General features: G+C 31.7%; 1 protein-coding gene across 1 annotated transcript; it reads right to left on the bottom strand.

Annotated features, from left to right (window-relative positions):
* Positions 1–7,990: 7,990 nt before the first annotated feature.
* On the bottom strand, positions 7,991–12,194 carry LOC134683078 (fucolectin-1-like). Its single transcript, XM_063542138.1, has 3 exons — positions 11,950–12,194; positions 9,419–9,634; positions 7,991–8,580 (listed from the first exon to the last, which is right to left on the bottom strand). The coding sequence occupies exons 1-3, from the start codon at positions 12,089–12,091 to the stop codon at positions 8,360–8,362; spliced, it is 579 nt and encodes a 192-aa protein (XP_063398208.1). The 5' UTR covers positions 12,092–12,194; the 3' UTR covers positions 7,991–8,359.
* Positions 12,195–12,462: the final 268 nt, after the last annotated feature.

Raw genomic sequence — 12,462 nt, 5'->3', positions numbered from 1 at the left:
TTATTGTGTATCATTTCAGGGCCATTATCAAACGCTTGAAAGACGTTGTATGAGAACACCTTGAATATTTGCGGACAGATCCAATTTTCCGGATAAGTGTAAATACCGCGAAAACTTGAATTGATGGACAGTTTTGCACCTTTAATACATACAGAATAATACATGGCAAAATCCGTATCATATGTCGTATCATCCCGAGACATCAATATCAGCCCAAGGGCCTTAAGGCCCGAGGGATGATATTGGTCAAGGGTGATACGGCATGTGATACGGATTTTGAGAGTATTATATGAACTGTTTTCTGATTCATAACACTGGGTTACCTTCAGATCTACTTTTGTCTTGTTTCAATGGCCTTAAAAAAGAACTGCTCAATTACTAATCCGAATCACCTTGGTAACCTTACAATTTACGTGCTGTTGTTTTAAAAATATTTTTGTTTATTTTTGTATTTTTTATAGTTGCATTTAGTCTGCAAAAAATAAGAAATTTTTTTGACGTTCTTGACGTCACATACAATATGAAAACGAAGTTCGTGACGTCACATACCAAACAATATTTGACGTCATAAAAAAAAATTGAGGGAAATTTTTCATAAGCAAAAAAAAAAAAATGACTTTATGTAAAAAAAAAAAAAAAAAAAAGTAGGGGTGTGATAAAGGGTAGGGGTGCGATAAAGGGTAGGGGTGTGATAAAGGGTATGCGATAAAGGGTGCGCATCAAAGTTGCGCGATATGGATTAAACAGCAAGCTATTTATTACATATGCAAAACTACTGTATTTACTACTAAACATATGATAAAATGTGTTATTTGTATTTATTTGTATTGTTTATATATTATTTTATTTATTCATTTGATGTAGTAAACTTTTACTACTGCCAGAATTGAAAAAATAAATATTTTTGTGATCAAATATTTTTTCTGTCAAGTCCAAGTACGCTTTTAAGGGTGCGATCTTTCAATACTTTGTAAAATATACCCGATTTTGTGATATAAAAGGCATCAAGTTGATAAATTATAGAATAAATATTCAGATGTACAAATTCTATCGTCCTTCATTTCTCATTGCCCTCTTTTAAAACTTTCCTACATATGGCCCTTGCTACCTTCGGCCCCTCCTTGTATAGTAGAATATTATTTCCAGATTCATTTTTTTAAGAGGACACCTTGAAATTTTCCACCAGCATATTTTGTTTAAATTTCAGTGTTTAAAGTTTAATTGATGGACTTAACTTCACAAAAATATTTATATTTGGCTTAGTTTTCCATCATTTGTGGAGAAACACCTACCGTATCCCAACCATACCTTCATTTATTCCTGAACATCAAGTTTACCTGCATCACCAACAGAAAGGTAATATTCTGCATTTTTCAAATGAAAAAAATCTTTAACAAACAATCCACTTTTCAGTATTAAGTGTGGAATAGTTCATAAAAAATTCAGGAATTAAAACACGGGAAATGTAATGTTCTGCATTTTTCAATTCAAAAAAATCTTCAGCAAACAATCCACTCTACAGTATAAAGTGTGGAATAGTTCATAAAAAATTCAGGAATTAAAACACGGGAAATTTTTGTTTGGAAAACAGGGGCGTGTTCCAGAATCACAGAATACAAACATGATTTGATTCTTAATTCCTATTAAGGGGTGCTTCAGAAAATACTATGTCCCAACCAGGGACCGCACTGATTTTACATCCAGCGCCCACAAAAATAATAGTAAATAAGAAGAATACTCCGTTTGCATTTAAAAAAAAAAAACAATTATCCTTCCCTCGGGATGACATAGTATTTTCTGAAAAAAGATTTCTCTAAAAAGAAGTGGCCGTAAATTTTCAACTGTATTTCTATATAATTTAATTTTGGATGTAACATGTCTTTTAATTGGCTGACGTTGTTCTGTTAATCAGCCCATAGACAAAATTTACCGACCACGCAAGGGCTGTATAGCCAGTCAAGGTCGTTAATAACTTCCATTTGGCATAGACATAGTTTTGTCATGTGACTGTGATCTTCATCAACGTCTTTTCATGATTTACTCTGGTTAAAAATTGAATTAAGAATTAAATTATAGGAAATGACTTATATTATTTTCTGCCTATTCTAAATGGCAGTTAACACTTTACACGTGTGCACCACATTTTTTTTTATGTTATTTCTTCATAGACAAAAAATATAACAGTAATTCCTTAAATAAAGGGAGTTGAAGGTTTGACCCTGCCAAATTCTGTGTGACTTTAGCAGTTGTCTTTTGTTGCTGTACATCATATTTGTTTTTCAATCATTATTTGTCATTTCTTGGCTTTTTAGCATAGCAGACTATGAGGTTTTGTTTTTTTCTCATTTTTGAAGGCCATACCTTAAGTAGCTAATTTCTGTGTCGTATAAATGAAGATGACATTGAGAATGGAAATGGGGAATGTGTCAAAGAGACAACAAACCGAACATAGAACAGACATAAAAGTTGTTTCCTCATGTTCATTGGCATTTATATCATTTAATTTTTTAATAAATGCCTTACAACTTTTTTTTTTCTTCTTAACAACTTGAGTCTGAGATTGCAATATCAGGACCTGTCCCTCAATTTGGTCTTAGTTTTTCTAAAGAAAACAAACAAACACTGTTTTTCTCTGTCATTTGATTACATAATATTATAGCAATTGTGAACCAGTTGCTTTGCAGGGCGCAGCATTATACGACCGCAGATGTAGAACCCTGAACAGATGGGACAAGTATGGACACAACTTTTAAGTTTGATACAGCTTTAAATGTGGATTGTGATTAAATAGTTGACACAACATAGGTTTATTTCACATTATGAATTTGGTTTAAGAAATGAAAATTAGAATTTAATTTTTTTAAATTGGATATTAAACTATTATGGTTCAATATCCAAAATGTAGATACATGATTATATTCAGGATATTATATAATTCTAAAAATTAATTTTACCAAAGAACCCCATTTATTCAATTTTTGATGAAATCAAACAAAGTTTAATTTTGGACCCCGATTTGGACCAACTTGAAAACTGGGCCAATAATTGAAAATCTAAGTACATTTTTAGATTCAGTATATCAAAGAACCCCAAGGATTCAATTTTTGTCAAAATCAAACAAATTTTAAGTTTGGACCCTTTGGACCTTAATGTAAACCAATTCGAAAACGGGACCAAAAATTAAGAATCTACATACACAGTTAGATTCGGCATATCAAAGAACCCCAATTATTAAATTTTTGATGAAATCAAACAAAGTTTAATTTTGGACCCTTTGGGCCCCTTATTCCTAAACTGTTGGGACCAAAACTCCAAAAATCAATACCAACCTTCCTTTTATGGTCATTAACCTTGTGTTTAAATTTCATAGATTTCTATTTACTTATACTAAAGTTATGGTGCGAAAACCAACAAATGCTTATTTGGGTCCCTTTTTGGCCCCTAATTCCTAAACTGTTGGAACCTCAACTCCCAAAATCAATACCAACCTTCCTTTTATGGTCATAAACCGTGTTTAAATTTCATTGATTTCTATTTACTTAAACTAAAGTTATTGTGCGAAAACCAAGAAAATGCTTATTTGGGCCCTTTTGGCCCCTAATTCCTAAAATGTTGGGATCAAAACTCCAAAAATCCATCAAAACCTTACTTTTGTGGTCAAAAACCTTGTGTTGAAATTTCATAGATTTCTATTCACTTTTACTAAAGTTAGAGTGCGAAAACTAAAAGAATTCGGACGACGACGACGACGACGCAGACGACGACGCCAACGTGATAGCAATATACGACGAAAAAAATTTCAATTTTTGCGGTCGTATAAAAACAGTAAACTTTTGTTAAATTACTTTTTTTTCTAATTTTGCCACATAAGGGGAGGCAACTCGAATGCAAGGGCAGATAATTCAGATTAAGGTACTTTATCAATGGAATGTTTTAGGAATTTACCTGTTTTATTATGTAGCAAGAAAACGGGTCTGGTGACCCCATTTTTTCTTTTTCTTAACTGAAAGCATACTATTAAAGTTATATTCTCATAGGTTATCTCAAAATTCTATGGCGTAGATTATGATTTATGGTCCAATTATTAAAAAATTCTATGAAATACAATTAAGACACCCCATCTACCTTAAGTTAAACTTGTTTTTCTCCATTCATGTTAGTTGATAGACAAATTTTATGAATCTGGGAAAAAAACAAACACAGAAATAGTTCTTTGTATAATAAGTTATAAATGTGTCTTTTTATCTTTTTATTTTGATATGGAGAAAGTAAACTTGATCGTTGGTTTTCCCGTTTGAATGGTTTTACACTAGTAATTTTTGGGCCCTTTATAGCTTGTTGTTCTGTGTGAGCCAAGGCTCCGTGTTGAAGGCCGTACATTGACCTATAATGGTTTACTTTTTTAAATTGTTATTTGGATGGAGAGTTGTCTCATTGGCACTCACACCACATCTTCCTATATCTATTGACCAATTTGTGTACGGTCTTTCATTTCAATTGTATAGCATATGTATAAGAATAAGAATAAGAATAAGAATAAGAATACTTTATTAATCCAATTATGGACCCTTGCGGGTTTTAAATTTCATACAATGATTACAATGATTTGTTATAACAATGAAATAATAAAATGAAATACATGACAATAGAACTCTGAACAGTTATTGCATGCACATGGAATAGAAAGTAATATGGGAGACAATCAATCAATTTCTGTAAGGATTATTCCCCTTTAAACAGATATGGTGTTTTGAGTTGCATACAAATGATATGCAGCCCCAACTGATTAGATATAAGGGTATTTGTCTTGTATATATAATTATGTCTATCGAGTTAAGCAAGATCAACAAAATCAATATTGGACAGAAAAACTGTGTCTGTTCAGTATGATTATAAGAATCATAATTATAATTCCTGACCTGCATTTTTTTGTTTATTTTTATTCTCCATAGAATTTCAAGCCAGTAGTGGCACCAAAGAACCTGCCAACGAGGATCAACCATCAACTTCGCCTGAAAAGAATTTAGAACAAGGTATATTACTACAAAGGAAATAATGTATTAATATGATGATTATATTCTTAAAAGGTGCGTGTTAACTTCATTTGATTGTTTATCTAATATAAATTCAATCACCAATAAAGTTCATTTAGCATATTAAAAGCACAGGATTATAAATACTTAAGATTCTTCAGGCAAGAAAGGTACAGCCTACAGGTTAATATCCTAATCATATTTTGCCCTTTTTTGTTGACACTTTAGTTTAACATTCCTTTCAGAAAATGTTATGTAATCTGCATAAATTTTATTTCAGTAATCTACATAAATTTTATTTCATCTTAACATTTATCATAGATCCAGATCAAATTCCAGACATAGAAAATGAACTTGAGACCAGAGAGGAAAGAGAGAGGAAACTGCTTGAGAACAACCACATTAAACATTTGTACAAATCACATATTAAAGGTAATTCAATAATTCAAATCAAGTAGAGATTCAAATTGATGTGACTATTAAGTAACCTAGAACAAAATTGTATTTTACCACAAGAGAACAGATTCATACAGACACCCACACCAGGAACATGCCTACCTAATAATAGTGTAGGCATAGCATAAAAAAGACTTCTAAAATTCTTCTGCGCTTTTTTTTATTGATGGACATGATGGATTTATTCCTGCATCATTAACATACATACATTGTTCCTACATGATGCCTTTAATAAAACATTTTTTTTATATTCTTGTACAAATATATAAACAATAAGCAGCTGTTAATGACATATAATTTTATATATGTTCAAACTTCCTGGATTCATATTACTTCATAACTCAACATCATATAGCATGTATAGTTTCTGTAAAGGCTACTCCATTAAAATGGTAGGAGGGTAGAAGTTTAATTATTGTACCCAAACAAAAAATGGTTTTTTTGTTTACCATTATGCATAATCATCTTCCACCTACATGCATTTAATGAAATAGCCTTAATAATATCATGGCCCGGTACGTTACATTCTAGACAGACCCATTCTACTGGTTTGTCACAGTCACATTCTTTACACAAATTTTCAACTGTTACCGTTCTCAAATCTCCCATTGATATGATCACATAATAATTTATACAAGTACATGTATAAAGTTCTAATGATATTTTTTTATATGACAGAAAGACGGATTTGTTAACACTTTATATTAAAACATCTTACAAATTTCTAAAATATTTTAATATTTATAGACGGCACGCGAGTGATTCATACAGGTGTGATTTAACAGATTCATTTTTAGATTTCGTCCATAAAATGACACAATCTATACATGTACCTTTAAAAAGATTAAGTGAAGCATAAAGAGACCAAGTAGTGATATTAAAAAGGACAGTCAACATTAATGATTTGAATATTACATTTCTTTTTTTATGTATTTATACTTTGTAAGCTTTCTATCACTCCTTATTTTATATTTCGCAATAAAAATAACGTTCTATATAAGATCATATTAATATCATTTGGTGCGTCCGAACCGCTTTTCTGTACTTACTTTATTTAATATTATACTTCCTATATTATAGAGGAAAGATATAGCAAAAAGAGCATGACATCATTATAATGGGGATCGATATTTAAAAAGTATTAAACGTTTGATACTGAACTTTGAAAAGAAAGAAGAGGTCTGAGAAATCATCTCCTCCTTAGTAAGCTCCGCTGTTTCGGCTGTTTGTGGAATTAATGTATGCCCATGTAAAAAAGGTATTGCAACACCTTGATTTTTTATAAATTGAAAAATCACTCTCTTATTTTGAATTGAATATGATAAAATATTTGTAACATAATATTGAAACATAGTTTATGATAACATTGGCATTTAAACGAACAAAAAATGTATGAAAAAAAAGTTAAATCTAACCACAATTTTAATAACAAAATGAAGTGTTTTTTGTACAAGAAAAAATGCATTTTACAACTTTTACTGTAGTTGAACTTTACAATGTCAGATATTTAAAAATTAATTGTTGGTTTCTTTTCTTCTGGCGCCGAATGCATACCTTAGAAAATCGATATAGGTTCTTAAATAAATAGTGTAGAGAAATATTGATACGATTGGTCTAAGTAGTCCCAACTGTATAATTAGCCTGTCAACACTGAGCTTGGGAGTTCGAATCTTAATTGACGAGCGAGCATTGTCAGTTTTCTGTTGTTTTCCACCGGCACTCCAGTTTCCCCATAAATAAAAACTATACAGATGCATACCGAGTTTTATCTCACTAATTCTACGTGTTTTTAATTCTATTTTTTTAAGGTTCAAAAGAAAAAAAATAATAAATGAAACTTATTTTCATACTTTACCTTCTTCATAAACAAAATATAAAGACATTTGAAGAGGGGTCATGAATCGCCCATCAACAGGAACCTGCATGATTCTTACAAAGACAGGTACTTTAAAAAATACCCTGCACGTGATTTCAGTTGTAACAAACAATACAAAAAAGTGTCAAAACCTCAAACCTCATTTGACTTGAGAAGCTTTCACTCTATCTGAACCATATGTTTTTTCTTTGTTTTTGTCTATTTTATAATAAGGTTGTGTGTTAGTCAATACGTCTGGTTATTTTAATCGTGTTGCTCAATTTTCTTTTTGTTTAATCGTTTTTTTTTTCTCTCTTTCCATAATATTAGTGGGTGACCATTTAAGTCTGAAGAGGGTGGGGCAAATGCAAATATAATGAGTTCAGAATATGTGCTAAATCTAATAAAATCAAAATCTGCCAACCAATGATCGACAAAACACATGATCTCCCTATGTGAACAGGAATAGGAAATTCAGATTAAAGCAAGAAAGTTTGTCATCATAATTGAATTGATCAATGAAGAACTAAGCTCACACTCGATAGACAATAATCAACCGTCAGGGGAAAATATAAATCAGATAAGAATTGGCTATATATTTCATCAAATGTTAGTGTAACGCAAAATTGATATGACATAAGAATGGTAAATGGCGAAAGCTTTACTAAATGAGAAAAACTAAATATACAAGTTAAATTGAATAAAATATAAAAATACACATCTTATGAAAGGCTTCTGGAAGATAGAACATAGGATAACCTTACTTGTTTTTTTGCTACATAAACTAATAAAACATTTACTGAACTTTCCAAAATAAATCTGAATTTTTGGAGTTATGTCCCAATAATCTTGCATAAAAATTCGCTTTCGTTATTAAAACTTTTTACCAATATTGTTGTTTGCTGTCATTTGTTATCCATGAGGACAAAAGACTCCCATTCGTAATTAATCAAACTTTTTGAGATACATGTATTATATTTCAAGTGATATATATGCAATTGAGAAAAAAGTCTCTTTATCCAATTGTCCTGTCAACAATTGCCATCACCTGCACCTCGGCTAAAGCTAGGTTTGTCGAGTCATTCTTCTGAATTCTTACGTAACGGCCATTTATTATCGGTCTGCATTCAAAGACCAGGTGATCTCCTGTATTGGCAGGTCCTGGGTAAAAACCACAACGCGTCATCAGATTATGTGATGGTCCCGCGGTTATATTTAAATTGCGGATAAGATTACCTGTAACATAAATTAAAAACTTAAAATCAAGAAAAACAGATATTTAAAAAAAAAAAAAGTCATTTCGTGTCTGAGCTTTTACAAATGGCAGGTACTGTTTTTTTGTATATACAAGAAAGTTCTGGACGGACATAGGTACTCTCAGATCTGTACCTAGTGTACCTTTTTGTTGTTAGGATATACAATTTACCGTCCACGTCCACTTGTATTTTTGTCCATCTGATGAGTTAAGCCTTTTTCAACTGATTTGTTTAGTTCGTTCTTATGTTGTACTGTTATTCCACTGTCCCAGGTTAGGAGGAGGGTTGGAAACCCGCTAACATGTTTAACCCCGCCACATTATATATGTATGTGCCTGTCCCATGCCAGGAGCCTGTAGTTCAGTGGTGTCGTTTGCTTATGTGTTACATATTTGTTTTTCGTTCATTTTTTTAAATAAATAAGGCCGTTAGCTTTTTCGTTTGAATTGTTTTACATTGTCATTTCGGGGCTTTTATATCTTGACTATGCGGTATTGGCTTTGCTCATTGCTGAAGACCGTACGGTGACCTGTAGTTGTTAATTTCTGTGTCATTTTGGTCTCTTGTGGAGAGTTGTCTCATTGGCAATCATACCACTTTTTTATATGCTTATCTATCACTTTGTATTATTATTACTGCTTATTATTCCCTAGTCAATTTAATCTAATTCTATTGGGCGGACAGTTGTTTTACCTCCTGTTCAGCTTTTGGTGCAAAGTTTGTGTCAAAGCTTAGTTGCCAATGACTGTCACTTGTTACGTATATTGATATAAAACATATTAGACAATTGACTTTATAATTTTAACAAACCAGCTTACCACAACAGGTTCTCCGTACAAATATTTCGATCTGTCTGATCTTGTAATTACGACCAAGGTCAACCTCCCAGTATGGCGACTGTTCTGTAGTGGTGTGCGAAAAGGTGTTAAGGTTTCCGTCATTAGCATTACCAGGTTTATAACTTAAATGTTGCGTACTTTGAGTCGATGTCTTTCCTATTGCTACCTCTTGCAAACTTTCAACATCAGGATTGTCTGGAATGTGATATAAACACTGTACTTTAACAACAATTTCTTATTTATATGTTTCTAATAAATGATAACATGTCATAGTATTCTTTTGTGGTATATCCTACTGTGACTTAAATGATTAGCACGCATTCCGTAGGAAAAAAAATTATAGATCAGCTTCGAAGTGAAGATACATTGTAAAATTCTAAATGTCTAATGAGGAAGTGTATGTGCAATTGTTCCCATTCTTTTCATCAACCGGTTAACATAAAGTGAAAACTGAATGGTAAAAGTTAGCCTGTGTTTTGTTTAATCAACCATGTAGCAAAAGAATATTTAAATTTATAAGTCAATGACAAACGGACAACACCATGCAAAAACCGAAAACGAACACAACATAGAAAACTAAGGACTGAACAAAACGAACCTTACGCAAAAACTAGGGATGATTTGAGGTGCTCCGGAAGGATCAAGTTTAAGATTATGTTCTAAAGTAATAATTTGCACAACGAGACAAAAGTAAAACAAAAAACCAAACTCCAAGAAATATTTAAAAATAAAAGTCACTTATCTAATGGCTTATCAAAAGCTCAAATACAACTGTCATATTCTTTGCTTAAAACAGGCCTTTCCTTATGTAGAAAATAATGGATTAAAACTAAATGAAAACAATTATAACGAGAAAATCAACAATTTATGGTACAACTATAACGAAAAACAAACATGACAGACCACAACAAACGCCAACTGCTGATTAAAAAATTCCTGTCATAGAACAAACACATATAGAATATAACGGATAACATGTTTGGAAGTGCTAAACCCTCTACTAACACGGGGCAGTGGTTTAAATGCACAACAAAAAATCCAACTGTAAAATTCATTTGATAAGGGCTACCCTATATCAAACTTCACATTCACATAATGTTATACTTTTGTCTAATTGTTTTTCTAGAAACTCTCCCATTAGGAAATTTAAAACTTGAAAAATTGATATGACAATGAAAAGTGAAAAATAAAAACTGCTTTACTGATTCATATTTGTAACATGGCCACCACAATGATCTCGCGTGATTTAAATTTACCGCCATTTTCATTACACTAATAAGGATGGAGAGGATGGATAAATGGATATTTACGTTTAACGCATAGACAGTTGTTTCTATCCATGGGAAGATCCACTTTCAACGTATCCTAACTCCTAACTTTAGTGAGCATAGTTGAAAGTGGATATTCCCATGGACAAAAACAAGTTCCAGTGGTTTAACAGTTAACAATCTCGTTCAGACCTTATATAGTTAAGCACCTACATGTATGTTCATCGTGTAAAGTATAACATGTTAAATTTGATCGATATAAAATGAAAAAAAGTGTATTACAATATTTTTTTAGTTCCGAATTATGTTTTTACTTCCGACTTCTGAATTTGTGCACAAAACAAAACGTATATATATACAAAATGCGCATATAATCGAAATGAAAGTTAGATAAAGTCTTACCCCCAAACATCTATATAAACACGTGACGAAACAAAAAACAACGAAACAACCCTTGTATTGGTGTCAAGTCACACTGAGACCATCAAAACCAAAAAAGTAGGTATTAATCTAAGATCCGTCATCAATCTCAAAATCTCTTAATCTTTAATAGTTTCAGGTAAAAACATGTTTAGGAGCGCTGAACCCTCTTCTAACACGGGCCAGTGGTTTAAAAGCACAACAAAAGAACAAACTGTAAAAATCAGTTAAAAAGGGCTAAACACCTATATCAAACTTCACACTCATATAATGTTATACCAAATGTTTTTCTAGAAACTCTCACATATGGATATCTAAAACTTAAGAAATTGATATGACAATGAAAGGTGAAATATAAAAACTGCTTTTCTGCTTTAAAGATTACTATTTGGAACATGGCCAACACAATGATCTCTCGTGATTTGAATTTACCGCCATTTCGCTTACACTAATAAGGATGGATGGTTGAATGAATATTTACGTTTAACAGTTAAAAAAAATCGAGTATACTCAGGACGAGAACAGATTAATGTAAATTGTCAAAGCTGAATCATGCTTTGTGCTAGATTTATGTCATAGTAACGAAAGTTTTTATTTTTGAAATCAGGATAAACCTGGGACATGATAAATAATTGTTCAGTATTAAATTTTCCAGGCTGAACACATCAATAAAAAAAAAATCAAAGTGCCGCGAGATGTCAAATTTTGGACAATATCTATTACAATCTTCAAAATTAACACCAAAATATCTATACAGTATGATCATAATTTTGTACTAATTACCTCTCCCAAAAGAAAGTAAAATTTCAATGTTATAAATACCTCTATTTAACTTTGCCAAAATTTGCCGCAATATGACCGTGTTTGTGCTTATCTGCGTCGACAGCTTTTCATGTGTAACTAATCCGATGGAAAAGTGTAAGAAGAATACCAAGAACATCAAGATACACGTTTTGTGCTGCATTTTAAAAGTGAATGATTCTCCTTGCCTTCAAATTGTCCTTTAGACCTTAACGCCTATGTTCATCACCTGACACGCTTTAGATGTTAAAATTTGATCGACATAAAATGAAAAAAATATATAAAAATAACTTTCTAGTTCCGAATCGTGTTTTAATTTCCTTCTACTAAATTTGTGCACAAGGCAAAATGTACAAAATGCGCATATAATTAAAATGCCGCGGTTAGATTAAGTCTTAACCCAAAAAATCCTTGTTAGCACGTTACGAAACCAAAAACAACGAAATGACATTTATATTGGTAATAAGTCACACTGAGACCCTCAAAATAAAAATAAAAAGTGGTAAATAATCTAAGATCCGTTATCAATCCAAA

The sequence above is a fragment of the Mytilus trossulus genome, chromosome 9 (assembly GCF_036588685.1).
Source record: "Mytilus trossulus isolate FHL-02 chromosome 9, PNRI_Mtr1.1.1.hap1, whole genome shotgun sequence".
Classification (NCBI taxonomy): domain Eukaryota; kingdom Metazoa; phylum Mollusca; class Bivalvia; order Mytilida; family Mytilidae; genus Mytilus; species Mytilus trossulus.
The sequence above is the reverse complement of the archived record's forward strand: the minus strand, read 5'-3'. Positions and strand labels throughout refer to the sequence as shown.